General features: G+C 47.9%; 1 protein-coding gene across 2 annotated transcripts in view; it reads right to left on the minus strand.

Moving 5' to 3' along the window:
* The window catches only part of LOC126574027 (transmembrane channel-like protein 7), a 20091-nt gene that overhangs the window by 4462 nt on the left and 629 nt on the right, over positions 1-15000 (minus strand). The window contains exons 2-5 of one of the 2 annotated variants that reach the window (XM_050233953.1): positions 14044-14899; positions 2648-2960; positions 2341-2478; positions 1-80 (exon numbers count right to left, since the gene is read on the minus strand). The exon at positions 1-80 is cut by the window's left edge and continues 21 nt beyond it. In XM_050233953.1, coding sequence (XP_050089910.1) covers positions 1-80; positions 2341-2478; positions 2648-2810 — 381 coding nt within the window. In that variant the 5' untranslated portion in view covers positions 2811-2960; positions 14044-14899. Of the gene's footprint in view, positions 81-2340; positions 2479-2647; positions 2961-14043 lie in introns of both variants that reach the window. The other variant, XM_050233952.1, reaches the window with a different exon arrangement.

The raw sequence follows: 15000 nt of genomic DNA on the forward strand, positions 1-15000 counted from the left end.
CCGCTTCTGGGCCATCGGAACCGGCATCGATTTGATCTCCCGTATCTCCTCCCATGTTCGTTCTTCGTTGATAAGGTTCTCTGAAAAGCGAAGCACAACAGCAGCATCCCATCGTTAGTAAACTTTAGTTGCACAACAAACCGCAAACAAACGTCACTCACAAAGTGACCGTTACTGGTGCTCCAGCACGGCCACGGGTGCTAAACAAAGACCAAGTAGTGTTTGTGACAGGTGGCTCCACCAGAACGACCCTCGTGGATCGTATGCGGCATAGCATCCCTTATCCGATCCATTGTTCTACCGCGGCTCGCATACATAACTCCCGCATGGCACACACGGCCGTGCATTGAATGCCACGGACACCGTAATGACAACCGTGACCCTCACCGAACGATGCTTGTAACTGCCGCATCCGATCCCGTGAATGATCGGTGTACCGTAGGGCACTTGACAGCTAGTTTGCGCAGCGATCGTTGCACGATAGCTTCCGCTAGCCGCTTAATTGCTGCAAAAAGGCCATGCCGATTGACCGTTGGCGTCTTGCGGACTAATTTACTTATCTACCAGCGAAGACGAGATGCACTTTACTGGCCTCGCAACCGGACGAATGCTTCCTAAAGCGAGAGGTTTGAAACGCGACAAATTATTGTCACTGATGGATCTCTTGACGACTGATCCGCCTCAGTGTATTGGAGCACAGCATGCTCCGTTATTCGCTGAAAGTTTTGACGCGAATTCTCCTTCGTGCAAACAGCCAGGCAACCGAAATCAGGTTTTTCTTCCACACCACCAACGGACCGCTAGCCGCCATCATATCAATCGCACCAAAGGAACAAAGAAATGGCTATGGCTTCTCCATGGCACGGCACGGCTAAAGCTGAACCACAAGCGGCCTGTGCTACAGTCCCCTGTGGGCAAAGCGTGGAGGAGAATCAAAAGAAATGACTCATAGCATGCGTACGCTTCGATGAAACAGCTGCGGCGCGACGGCAGACACGACATTCGATCGTGTTGCTTAAGATGTTGAGAAGATCCGTTGATGATGGTTAAGGCCGTCACCGGTTTCAAGTTTTCTGCAAAACAAGTTTTGCTATCCAGCCAGCCGCGGAGGTTCTTGACACTCGCGGTAGAAAAGGACCACTGGTCGCGAATCGCGCGATTGCATCATCGGCCGCAAGGTCCGTTCTCGATCACATCCCGATCACGTGATATTTAATTGTTTTTTTTTTTGTTGGGCGGTGGTGGTACATCTGCCATGCTTGTAGCATTTTTTGGCTCGTTAATATGTGCAGACAGACAAGCAAAAGTGAGCGCGACAAGTGCATAGCAATGATAGTGATATGATGCGCAAGCGCACAAGGATGTGCTCCAAACGAAAGATAATATTCCAATTCATTTGAAAACAATAACGTTCCAGATGGTCAATTTTTAAATATGAAACACAACAAGTGATGCAGGGATAGAGTTCATTATAATACGCTCTTTGTATCGTTCGCATTCCTCATTTACCTTTATAAAATTTCAATTTAGTTCACCCATCGCAATTACACACTCAGAAGAAAGCAAATAAAAGGATAAAACCCATGAGTATCGCCTAAATAAAACCGTGAGTCAAAGAACCGATGATTATTAAACCAATTCAATTGCAACCCCGTCATCATCAGTCATAAGATGAGAGAGATCGTGAAGGACCGCCACCGTCTACCGTGAGTCACAGACATATGATTGTCGTGCGCTATGAGGCGGCGCGTCTTCCACTTCCAATTCACACTCCGAACTACCTCGTGATCTCTCCCCCATGTTGTCGCTGCCGCGACCAGACGCACGCCCATAAATTATCGAGACGAACGAGCAAAAGCGGCTGCCTTGCACTCTGACCGATGACCGCGGTCATAAGCACCCATCCGTAAACATGTACCAGCCGGCTGGTCGGCCGCCCGGTCGAGTTGTTGGTGGTTCGTTGAACTGACTAGCGGCGTGACGTCGCGATTCAGTTCGCTCCTAAGCCAGTGCAGCGGAGGTTTCGAGTGTGGGACAATTTTCCGCTCTAACGAACGCGCCACCTACCATGCGGCGGTCATCGCTCTAAGCAACTTTTTACGCTCCAGAACGCACGCCAGAACGCGGACGGACCAGAACGCGTTGGTAAATTATGGATTCATTAGCAAAGTTTCCACATCCAATTCCATTTGCATTTGCGTATCTCTCCTCTATTACTGTGCCGTGTGGTTGCGTTGGTATCAATTCAGCTGGTTCCATCACTTCACGTAAACAATGGTTGGAATTGTGCGCTGCCCACAGGTTCCGCGGCTACGTCTGTTGCAAACAGGGAAGCCTTACCTGACAGATCCGGCATCGTCGCCACTTGCATCTCATGATACTGGGAGCCGCGCCGGGCCACTGTGGAAATGCTGGCCCTCCTCCTTGTTCCTCCTTTTGTGTCCTGTCCTTGGGCAGGTCGGACACGTCTGGTTGTTGCTAAAAATCGAAAAAGGGAAGTTCCGTCAAGTAAATCACACAAACCCACTCAAATGACGCCAAGAGGAAGGCAAGAGCGAAAGAGTTATGGTCCGCTTCGGAACAGCTAACCTACATTCCAACGTGGCCGGCAACGCCAAGACCTTCACCTCAATCCACCGAAACTTACCATTGCGCGTTTGCTTCGATGGGAGCAGCGTCGCGATCTTGGACGGATCGCGCTGCATACCCTCCAGATCGGCAGGATAGCTCTCCTGGTAGAACTCGCCTCCGGCCTCCTCCCATCCTTGTGTTTTACTAGCTCGCGATCGGCGATCTTTACCACCGGACATTCTGTCACCACGACTACCACGTTGTCACTCTGCTATGGGACCACACCACGGGTTCGGGCTTCCCTCTCAGTGATGATGCTCTTCGGTCGAAGAGCGCAGCTCCAGTGATCGATTCTTTTTGTTTCGGCGTGCTCCTTCAAGAGCAGAGATCTGAAACGGAGAAGAAAAAAAACACCGGTGACTGTGACAGTAGTGATTCAGATTGATTGCCAGCTACTCGAAACTCTCATCATATCTCGTCGGCGCCGCGCACTAAGGAAGTGCGCGCGTATCGTAAGTGACACTAAATTTCCCAGCCCCTCGCCATCCAGACATCAATCATCGGTCCCCTCCCCGGGTCCTCGTGACACTTGACAGAGATAATAATTGCCTGTTAATTGAACTCGTAGCTCACCTACATATTGTCGTGTAGACGGCGAGCGATTTGTCACGCAACCTGACACTTGAATCTGCAGAAAAGAACTCGACCGGAAGTAAGAACTCGGACCAAGCGAACCCACTCTACTGTGATATCGAGCGAGCGTCTGGGCGAGCAAGTGTTAATGTGTTTCAATTATCACTGAGCCCGGAGGAGCCGCGCTCAGTTCAACGCGCCATGTTCTCTGCGGCGAAGCGATCAGATAAGAAGGACACCATCGAGGTGCCTCGTTATTGAAGGATATGAATTCCCCACCATAACAGGCCATAGTGCCCACTTTCACTGAAGCCTTTGAAGTGGAGCGAAGCGGAACGAAACGCCCGTTATCTTATCTTGTGCCATTGATCTACAACACACTGCAGTGTGTTCCTGCATGCAGCAACCGTAGGCGAGAAGGCCAAGGTTCCGTCCTCCTTTGAAGCATTTATTTAATTAAACGAAGCTTCGATCATCGGAGGATCGGTTCCGCTGCTCTCGTCGAGTTGTTTGAAGGGGCAATTGGGGATGAGATGCCGTTCAGTAAGAGGTACTCTTGAGTTGCACCGTATTTCCGTGTGGTTTACGATGACACATGCCCCGGACAGGTTACTGGACTGTGGAAAGGGCGGCGGTCGGTCCACTTGAGACTCTGAAGTGGAGGATTTTCTCACAGGTTTTCCCCCAAACCCAGAGGGGAGAACCTCCTCCACTTCAAGTGTGCGTTGATATCTTGTTGATCCTCTGAACTCACCACCAGCTCTCGGTGGCCAGGTCGATGGCCATGCCTTATCTCCTGCCGTGTGCGAAGAGCATCGAAGAGTCACGTGAACGATGACGTCAAGACTGATGTCGCAGCTGATGCTGAGTGAAGAGAAGACACACCCCCGTGGATATCTTGCAGTTTTCCGGTGTTTTCAGTGACACCTTTTTAGTTTGTGAGGTAGATAACTCTATCAGTCACAAAGTGATTGGCTGACTTTATCAAATTTAAGGCAAAACTAATTCCCACAAACCCAACAACTGAGGCGAAACTGTTCCCAAGAATGGCCACGTCTGCCACCAAAAACTCGCGTGTTCCAACAACACTCGCTACACTATCGGAACCCGTGCTTCCCGTGCTTATCTAGTTCACGCCACCCAGCCATTTCCTACCAAGGTCAGGCGACGTTTGTTTTAAGAAAACAGTGACGCCGTGTCCCCGGTGGTGCCCGACGACGCTCGGGCCCATGGTGTTTCTGCGTTGCACCATAAATAAATGTACAAACCGCAGGCCCCACAGGCCAGGGTCATCGTTACGACCAGAGTCTGCACTTTGGTCTTTTGGGCGGTGCCGGCCCATCACACCTTCGAAAAGTCAGCTCACTGTTCGTCAACAAATGCCGCTGCCGGTTAATGCCACGCGAACAGAACGCGCGCACGCCACGACTGTTTGCGAGAGCAAGCAGACCCCTTTCCTCACACCCAAGATAGAAAGTGAAAACCCACTAACCGACGGGTCGAGAGTGAAAGTGAATTGTGGGGGGTGAGGGGCAGATAGTGGGCAAGATCGGCATCAACCGGTCTGTGTTCGTCTGTCGATCTTCTCAATCGAAGGCGAACGGTCGAAGGTCAAATCGAAGCGCATCATCTTTGATCAATCAAACGGAACATCGAGTGATCGATGATGAATCGTGTGGCAACGCAGCCAAAACGTGGAAGGTGCATCAGTGTCCGAGATGGCAGTTCAAGGAAAGCAGCAGTCCGAATCCGTAATTTTGAAACATCGTCAGCAGCACCGCGTCATACCGCGGCGGCACAGCTAGAAGGCGAATTTCCCCACACCATCTCGTGTCACGATCGTCTCGGGTTTGTATTTTCGCAGAAATAAATTCCCCAGAAGTTCGCACGACTCTGCACACACGTCATTCAAAAACCGAACCGGCCGGCCCTGCAGTTTGCGTAGGTGAATGAAGAGAGATCGGGTTCCGGCCGTGCTTCTGTCGTAATTAAAGTTGCTCCCATTTCCCGTACGCGATATCCGCTGGTTCTATAAACACAGAACGCGAAACAAATTCGGTTTGGATGGAGATTACTCCGTGGTTCTGCGCTTCCGTGAATGCAATGAACTGGCCATTTGGCGTCCAGAATCCCGAAGACACAGCAGCTTCTAGGGAATTCTGGTTCGAGGATCATCTTTTGCGGATCCATAAATGCCGGGATGTTTATAATAATGTTTTAATAGGAAGCGTTAAAGGAAAGAGATGATTTTTGGCTTTGCATTGGTTTGCTTGGATTATTTTTTTAAAAACATTTTTAATAGATCAGAAATACAGAACTGACCTAGCGGTACAAAGCAACGTTTGCCAAGGGAAAGCATAATATTTATTTAAATCCAAGCGAAAGAATGAAAATGAAAACAATACCACGTGCTGATATGGTGGGAATTGATGCTGTTTTCTTATTTAATTATAATACACATATTTCATATAAAAATGTATCTCTTTTAGAGAAGGACAGTATTTTACTATAAAAAATGTATTGTACAGTACGTGACATGAATCAGACATGGTGTGGTACGATTAAGCTGCTTATTTAGGAAGTAGCTATCATTAAATTGAACCATCATTTGCCAAACAATATGACAGTCATTCAATCATTCCATTCAACTAGCCTCTCCCGCCACCCCGAACACCACCACTGGCACCATTGAACGGCCTGAAAAATGGACCTGCCAGTACGCAAAAAAAAAACTAGCCGTTTCAACAAACGTGCTCCGCTGGGAAATTGCGAAAGTTTTCATTTACAACCCCTCGCTTCATCCATCCTCCGCCGTGTCTTGTTGTGATGTACGCAGCGCTTTGCAATCCGATGCAGGGGCCACACCACAACGGCGTCGTGGCCACACCGAACGGTAACACACAACATGTGTCGTAAAAGGTTGGCCTCGGCAAAACCGGGAAAAAAAACAAAAAAAAAAACAAAACCGCGATAGAGAGGAACAAGCGGAGAACAGCAGAATCAACAAACATGTGTGCCGGGGATTGGACGACGAGACGAACCGAGTCGAGCGGGTTGAGGAAAAACCACATGAAATTCGTGTCGTTCGTTGCACGTGGAGCGGGCGCCCCATTTTGCTGGACACTCCTCTCCAATCTAGTGAGCGCAATTAGTGGTACACACGACACCCCAACCTAGCAGCACTCGAAGTCGTTGTCTTGGCGATACATTTGCCTGATTGCAGTGCAGGCGATGATCCACGATCAAGCTTGCTTCCGCTGTTCTTGGACACACTCTCTCTCTCTCTCTCTCTCTCTCTCTCTCTGACAGACAGTGCCGATCATCACTGATATTCCTTGTTTATTTATCACAAAAAAAACTGATAGTAAACAAGGCAGCAATGGTGCGGTACGGGCGTGGATTGAACGGAAGAGGTCCGGTTAAGTTTACACAGATCGATTCGTAAGTTTATTTGTTCCGAGCTGCAGCATCTTGTTTGGAGGCAGATAGAGTCACTTACCTCCAACCAGACGCGCTCGTGAGTCGAAGTGTATCGCATTAACGGCACCGATGATGAGCATCAGTATTAACGCATGGCTATCAATCGCGTGATCGCTTAATACTTGAACATTGATCGTTTACATTTGCCAGGGTTTGTTGTGTAAGTCGGGAGTGGAGTGCGTTGCACAACATTTGGAAGTAATAATCAGGATCAGTACGTCAATGTGGTACATGTTTTGGATTCTTTTCGAGAGTTTTAACGAGTTTGATTGAAGATATTGATATTTTTATAAGGTTCTCGTGGTTGTTACTTCAATTAAATAAAAAAATAATATAATTTGATTAATTCATGTTATAAGAAATGCTAAGGGAGCTCTTTTTGATAATAATATTTAAATATGACTTCGAAATCAACAATTGTGGCTGTTCATTCATGCTCTGGTCTAAATATCGAGCATAGAACTCGCAAGAAAGACATACAAACGAGTCAATTGATCAGCTAGATAACGCAAACAAGCGTGACCGTCAACCTGAACAAGTGGTAACGACGAAAGCCGCTTGATTACATTGAACAGCGACCTGTTTGTTGTGTTGACAACTGTTTAGCGGTTTGGTTATGTACCACGCTGTCAATCCTGGTTCTATCGGATCGTACTGTACGACAACTGCAACATGGAACCAGATAATGTCCATGTCGATGGAGGATAAAGTCAATGCGATGCTCGAGCTGTCGAAATCGGTTGCCAAAGAGTAATTACAAGTACGATCTCAGCTGGTAATGTTAGTCGTTATCTAACCATTTACAACACCTGGTACCGTTGTTGTGCTTACATTTTAGTTTCCTCGATTAACGAGCCATCGACTCCTCTCGACCGCACGTCACGCACACGAACAAAAAAAAACCACCCGGAACGGAAGTCCGGAAGTATGGCATTAGCGGAAGACAGTAAAATTATATATAATTCAGCCCCACTGAACGCCCGCCAGGCGACCAAGCGCGTCGATGAAATGATCGGAACCCGGCCTAAATAGCAAAACAAAAAAATGAAAGAAGAAACTACGAAAATGTGAACAAACGCAAGCAACAACGGTGTTGATCGGTTGCACATTGTGCAACACGAGATGGCGTCAATGGCGTCGGTGAAATGGGGATCCCGTCGGTCGGTCGGTCCTGGCGCGAGTGGCGGCCGTGTGAAGCCGCTAAAATCGTTCGACCATAGAAACCGTTGCTAGCCGGGACCCCGGGTGGGGCAGAGATTAGTAAACTCATTCGCACCGAACCGAGGCAGCAGCAAGCGCCAACCCCATCGCAACGCCACGCATCGACAAGCGAGATAATGCCCGCGAGCCAAACGAGGCAGCAGGCAAAAAAGGCAAGGCAAGACAGCCAAATTGCGCACACGGCTCGGGACGCACCATCCATCGCGCCGGCACCACAAGAGCGAAAGTGAATTGTCGGCGTGCCATCATGTCGTTGACCAGAAAAGCACCGCGGTCCGTCCGTCCGTCCTGCCGGTCGAGTTTAGCTTCGATGTTGGCTGCCAAAGTGTTGGCTTGTTCCTAAGAAGGGTTTTTTTTGTTCGCACTGTGGTATTTTATACTATCTTGTGGCCGAGATTACGTGTACACAGGCTAGAGGTCGAGTCGATTTCATCAAGTGCACACTCGCGCGAGCTATTGATAATTGAAATCAAATTTGAAAGTAGATTTGATTCACAAAGGAACCTTCAAACTGGCCTAGGCACGATGGGAACTCATGCAAATAGTAGAAAGTTGTTGGAAATGCTGGTAAACGTTCAATTTCAAATATGATTAATCCAAGGAGCAACCTCTTTCCGTAGCAAGCACATCACAGCAACCTCTGTCGAAAGTACAACGTTCGAGTGAGTATTTCTGTTCCTCAAAAACAGAAAAATACAAACGAAATCATTCGTCACCTAAACCGCATTCGGTATTTATACAAAATTTGTAAACCGGATGAAAGGGTAAAAAAAGTTGATTTCAAAACGACAACCAGCTGGGAAAATCATCGGGTAAGAGAGCAGTGTCTCCACTATACGCGCAACGGTACACACCCTGCCGGCAGCTGGTCCCCATACATTTCCACGCCAAACTTTCACCCCCCGGGGGGCCACCACGCCACGCCAGTGGTGTGTCATAAATTGGCTAAAAAAGCAAGACCACCTCGTCCCCCCGGGAGGGCCGAGACCTTCTACAGAGCGCTGGGGTGAGGTTTCGACAGAAGAGGATGAATCAGTAGCACCACGGAAATGGGAAGTACCCGGGGACCAAGCCGGTGAAATGGATGGCCACTAGCAGGTTATCTTCCATCTGTAACCGTGGTGTATATTTGCTAATTAGTTATCTGAGCGGGTACTATTAGCACTTTCTAGGCCACCACCACATCGACGACGGTTGTCCACGCAATGGCGGGACGACCTCGGCTAATCCCTCCGTGGATCCATCCGATGACGACAGAGCTGATCTTTCGGTCAAAATATGATTACACCAATTAGTGAAGTAGCTTTTATCGCAAAAACCACATCCTGCACGTAACGGTTGAACATTTTTTATCGCGTACGTGCGACAATATGATTTAACCGTATCAAATAATTAGCAGTGAGGAGCAGGTGTTGGCGAAATGTTTTTAAAATTTAAATATGAATCGAGAACAGTGTAGAGTCTAGTAGGCACAACGTGGAGTACTAGATAGGCGGCCATTTGTGGCTAACGATTTGAGTTAATAGTTTACTGCGATTACTTACAAACAACAACTTGCACTAAGCGATGCCACACCCTGGTGACTCAATAGAAGATTCACCATCTCCCATTTTAAATAGAAGCGCCACCGTACACTAATTAATTCTCAAAATATCTCCCGATGGGCGATGATTCTTCACGACACCTAGAGGATCCCACGGTCCCTTAGCGATAGCTACCGTTCGCACACAAATCGTACATCTATTTTTCGCACATTAATTGCAAAAGAGGGCGACCTTTTTGGGGAACACACTCTACGGCAAAACCGTATACCATTGTCTCCCTTCTCGCCGTTACTATAAATTGTCACCGCCGTTCCCGCTGGCAGGGGAGGAGCGCACATTGAGCGATTGGCACATATTTTTGTCGCCCTTTCGGTGCTCGATCTTCCGATTCTCAGTTGGGGACTATTTCTTCCTAAAAATATGTTTCTCTTTTTCTTCTGTCACTCTCTACATTTCTATGTTTGCGAAACAAAAGCTCTAACAAGCAACCATAGCACCCGGTTCCCATGTGGTCCATCAACATCAACTGTGGCGTTGCTAACGAGCGGTTGGCAACGTGATCACTAAGAAACGACACGGTACCGGTTTTGCAGCAGATCGAATTTATCTCGACGGTAGACGGCTCGATGAAATGTTTATAGGGTTCGAGGTCGACCGCGCGTCCGTTTCCGTGGCAAAGTGCCGACAATATTGGGGTACCGCAGTACCGGGCTTTTGCCATTTGTTGTGACAAATCATCCCTCGGTAATGGGGGCGCCTTCGGGGCCGGAATCTGCCGATTGACATTTCGGCCGCATCGAGGTGTTGAAAGATTGGCCACTTTTTTCGCGTGTCCTGTTTTCCGGTCGGTGTAGTGAGATTAATGATCAAGCTGGTACCACAAGGGTTTTTTTTTGCAAAAACAAATGGAGCAAACAAGGATAGATTTTTAATTTGGTGTAGTTTTGAAGAAAGGAAGTTACTAGAACTGTATTAGCACGAAAAGAAGAAAAAACAGAGCTGATAGTATTCAATAAAAATCATTTATGTTGTCCTTATTATTCGATTCAGTGGTAATCCTTTTAGCTGTACTATCCTTATTGTATAACAACATTAAATTGTAATACACGAAATGACACCAAGAAATTCTAAACTTCATTTTGGCCTGATTCTTCGTCCCTGCACCGTTGTAGAGTGCAGTGTTGGTCTGACTGACTGCATTGCCTGTGCAGGCCTTTGTACTGTATCAGAACCTTTGCTAGCGACCTTTCATTTCCCCTTCTTAGATTCTTAGTTCAGCCATAACTGTATGAGCTCACGATTTAACCGTTCACCTAGATCATGATCGCATCGCTGCGGAATGTTTCCTGTTCCAGCACAACAAATCCCAATCCCTTCAAACAAATTTCAAAACACAGAACATTACATCTGCAATTAGTTCTTACAAATCTCTTAAATTTTTCTGTTAAAAATACACTGCGAATGGTAGCATTCATAAGATATGGTTGTCCTAAAATACTAACAGACTTGCTACATTAAGTTTTCGTAATGATCCTAATATACTTTGTAAAACGGATTAAACTGAAATCATATGAAAACACAAAAGAAAAGAAAATTTTACACATAAATTGAGCACGGTGATCGCCCTACTGTTGCACTCTTTGCCAACTTATGGTCTCTCCCAAACCAATTACTCTGGTTTTTCTTTTCCAAGTGAATACCATACCACCTCACTCTGCTCATGGCCATGGCACTCCACCAATCTGGCACCGGTGGTTCCATTCAATTCCGAAAGTTCCCATCTCACGGCGAATAGGTTGTTCATTCCCCATTACACACCGGCTGATAGTAAAAGTATGAGCATTTTGTTTTCGATTGAAAGTGAATCATCTTTCGCCAAACACCACACCCAACATAACTGCACCCCTAATGGGGTGGGGGTGAAGTCGGAGTTGCTTCCTTTCTCCGCTGCGACGTTCGAAGCACAAAACACCGGCCACGGTAACCTACATTTCCAGTGATTGCAATGGACGAGAAGAGATTTCGTTCAACATCTCCGTTTCTCCGCTTCCGAACCGACCGTAACGACCTTACACACCTGATGGATTTATGCGGGGCGAAAGAAGAAGTTGGATGCATATTTATAAAGCTCCGCAGAGAAAAAACTGCACACAGCAGAGAGCAGAGTGCAGCCGATTTGATTGGGAACAAAGTACCAAGAGCATCCACATTGTAACAACATCATCCCTTGTCTTATCGGCCACGAGCAAACGTGGTGCCCTTATCAGCCGCGTTCCCGAGCAAGAGAGAACGTTCGCCAGTGGTGGATCGTCTATAAAACATAAGGTCTGCCCATTCTCGGACATCTTTTCTCGCCATCTTTGACCGTCTCGATGGCAATCCGCGTACGGCGCGAAATGAAGCAGGAAACGTCCATTTTAAAGTCATCAACCGGACGGACGGACGAACGGACCACCAGTGATACTATTTTAAGGCCCATCGCACATCGTACTCACGCGCGTCCGGAGGGTTCGTATGGATGCGGATTGCAAACTTGTGCCGCACAATGCTGTGGCGTTGGCGACCACTTGACGCGCGCTCGCAGCATAAGCCGGTGCTCGGTGCTATGGTGATGGTCTAGAGTCGTGGCTGGCGGAATGGCCTCTTTTGCATTCATTAGTGCATCATGGTTTACGAGTGAAATATCGTTTGCCGCCAGCTCGCTGGCGGATACCTCGAGTGTGGCATTAGAGAAGGTTACGGTGGACCTTGAACAACGGGCCGGTATTGTTAGAACAACGGATTGAATGATAAACTAGAGCGGAAGCAGACAATGTCAGACGCAGAGGAAAGGGGGTAGTATTTTATGCGGTTTCTAAATCTTACAGGGATGTTACCAGAGTTTTCGTTGCACAAAAAGAGCAGATTATTTTAAGGAAAAAAGTTCTAATGCAGATAAAGTTACTTAAGTTTTGTCAAAGTATTAGAATAATGTAGACAATGCAATAAACTAAATGAGTATACTAAATCACACAATCGTGCTGCACAAGCACGATTTCAAAGCAGTTATTACACGGAACGGAACGGATGCACTCCGTAGGGAGGATAATTCTCCTGGCCCTAATTTGGTCGTCCACCATTCCACCTGTACGGCTGGCTGGTGCCATTTCGTAGACGATTACAGCCGCACCTTTTTGCTGGACCAATTTTCCAGTCATTGCACGCCGGACACGGGAGATCATTAAGAACATCACAGAGCGGCGGGGTGGCAAATAAATACACACGGACGCCTTGGGGGCCCGTTTTGCGCCACACTAGTGCCAGTGAGACACGTTTCTGTTCCTATCCATCACAACCGCCACGAGTGTGTGGATGTTGCGGATAATAAGTGATAAGTGTCTTCCTTTATCTTGTCCCCTCAAAATCACCCGCTTTGAGACCGAGTTCGCGGGCCGGCGGTTGATTATGGAACCCGAACCGGTACGAAATGAAAACAGAGATCTTCCATCCACGCTTGATACGATGACAGGGGATGCTGCCAGCGCTTGCGAAAACCTTCATTCATCGTTGCAAAATGTGAACTTGGATCCGATGGCGTACTGCAGCGAACGGATGCTGTTCTGCTTCGTACTTCGTTCACTCAATTCAGATTGTTTTCATTTCCGTTCCCGTCAACTGCAACAGCGCCACTGTCCGCGGCATGGAATGTGCCGTTGATCGATCGCAAATGCATGTAGAACGGGCTTTTATGCCGTGCTGGTGTAGACAGGCAAATGTACCATTTATAAAACAAATGTTTTGGAACAGTATTTTATGATTCAGATCGCTTCGAGCGTACTCAACACCCGAGTGTGGTATTCCTTAAATTTATAATGATGGTTTTAAGCGCATAAAATCTTTTTCATGAGCCAGATGGCCCTTGAACTTAAAGCACTCGCCGTGGGCGAAGCAATAGCGATTGGAAAGCTATAAATCTGGTTCAGAAATAGACCATCACAATCATTTTTCAACGGACGAATTACTCTCATACTACTCTCATTCGCCACAATGATGTTGAGCAGCGATTAATGGCGGATCTAGATAAATCGTTCCACGATCCTACCATGTCGTCCGCTTTCATCAACCCCGGGCTTCTAGTCGCGTGACACCGTGAAACTAGCAATTACTTGAGACACCCCTTCCGCATGTTGGCCCATTTGGTCGCGTCTACCGGCACTAACGTTTCTACGACAACCGAGCAAACGTTTTTTTTTTTGCACTAAGCTGAAAGTTCCTCCTATGGAGGAATGAATGTGGATGAAAGAATGCCAGTTGCCAGTTTACTTTGTGACAAACCACTTTTAATACGTCCAAGAATGCAAACCATTCGCAACCTGTCTGGTGGGACGAGGAATTTGAGGAAATAAAACAGAAGGCGAATTGTGTAGTATGCGATGCACCATACGCTGTGCTTCATATGTTTGAGTGCCTCCTGGCCTGCACGATCTGATCCTAATGCCTGCCGGCATTGATTGGCCAGTGAGGCAGGCTCGGGGGGCATAAATCCGGTCCCGTGCCCTTCTACTATTACTAGCTTTGCTCACGCCCTACGGAATTTGAATCAATCACAACTTACCACCGTGTCTTGTGTGCCGGATATCTTGCCTCCGGAATGGTGGGGGTTTCTCTTTCAATTCCCGCCCCGACGATTGGCAAGCTGCACCGAACGATGCGGGAGGTTCATGCGGACAGGAAGTGGCTGCTGGCCTCCTGGGATCTCGCGTCCATTTTCAGCGACGACCTTCATCTTCAGCGCCTGGCTGGTCTGGCTAAAACCGCTAATCTGCCGCTGCCCAGAGTTGGGTTGGGAGAGGAAGGGAACCCTTGGGGGTGCGGGTGTGTCTCGGGCAAACACACAATCTCGCTCACACGCGATTAGCGTAGTACTAACGACTACTACTACACTCTCAGAGGACAGCAGTAGTGATTCCAGTTTCCAGCATCCAATTGAGGCCACCCTCTTTCACCCTTTCTTTTGCCTTCGCACAAGCACCGACCGCCCCGGGCGGGTGGCCACACAGTGGGCAGGATATTTAGAGCGCACACACAGAACCGGTTGCCGCCACCAGACTCTTGCATTTGCTTCCTCGTCGTCGTCGTAGTCGTCGCTCGCTTGCGTTGGATTCAGCAGGAAGAGAAGCCCTACTATGTCGCATTATGCATTTATGCCAATTTGCTCGGCAGTCAGCCCTTGCCAGCTCATTCTGTGCACTGGCCAGCAGCTGCAGCGGGGGGAGGGGCGTAGGCTGTTGAATGCTGTTCGGCCGCGTCGATCTCGCTGATGCTCTTTCGCACGGGATGCACTCTTCCTTTTTGTGGTTAACTTTTCTTTTCTTTATTTCAATGGAAAACACTTGCCGAATCTGATGGCAATCTCAGCACTCCACGGGTTGAATTTCACCCGCAACTGGACACCTGCACTGTGGCACTTGCTGATGAAAAATGAGAAAACCTTTCACTTTATTGACCGGAAAATTCACTGCACTGGTTGTTGTGGCAACACACTTGATTTAATGAAATGCTGTTTCCCGGA

Source organism: Anopheles aquasalis, chromosome 3 (assembly GCF_943734665.1).
Source record: "Anopheles aquasalis chromosome 3, idAnoAquaMG_Q_19, whole genome shotgun sequence".
Lineage (NCBI taxonomy): Eukaryota > Metazoa > Arthropoda > Insecta > Diptera > Culicidae > Anopheles > Anopheles aquasalis.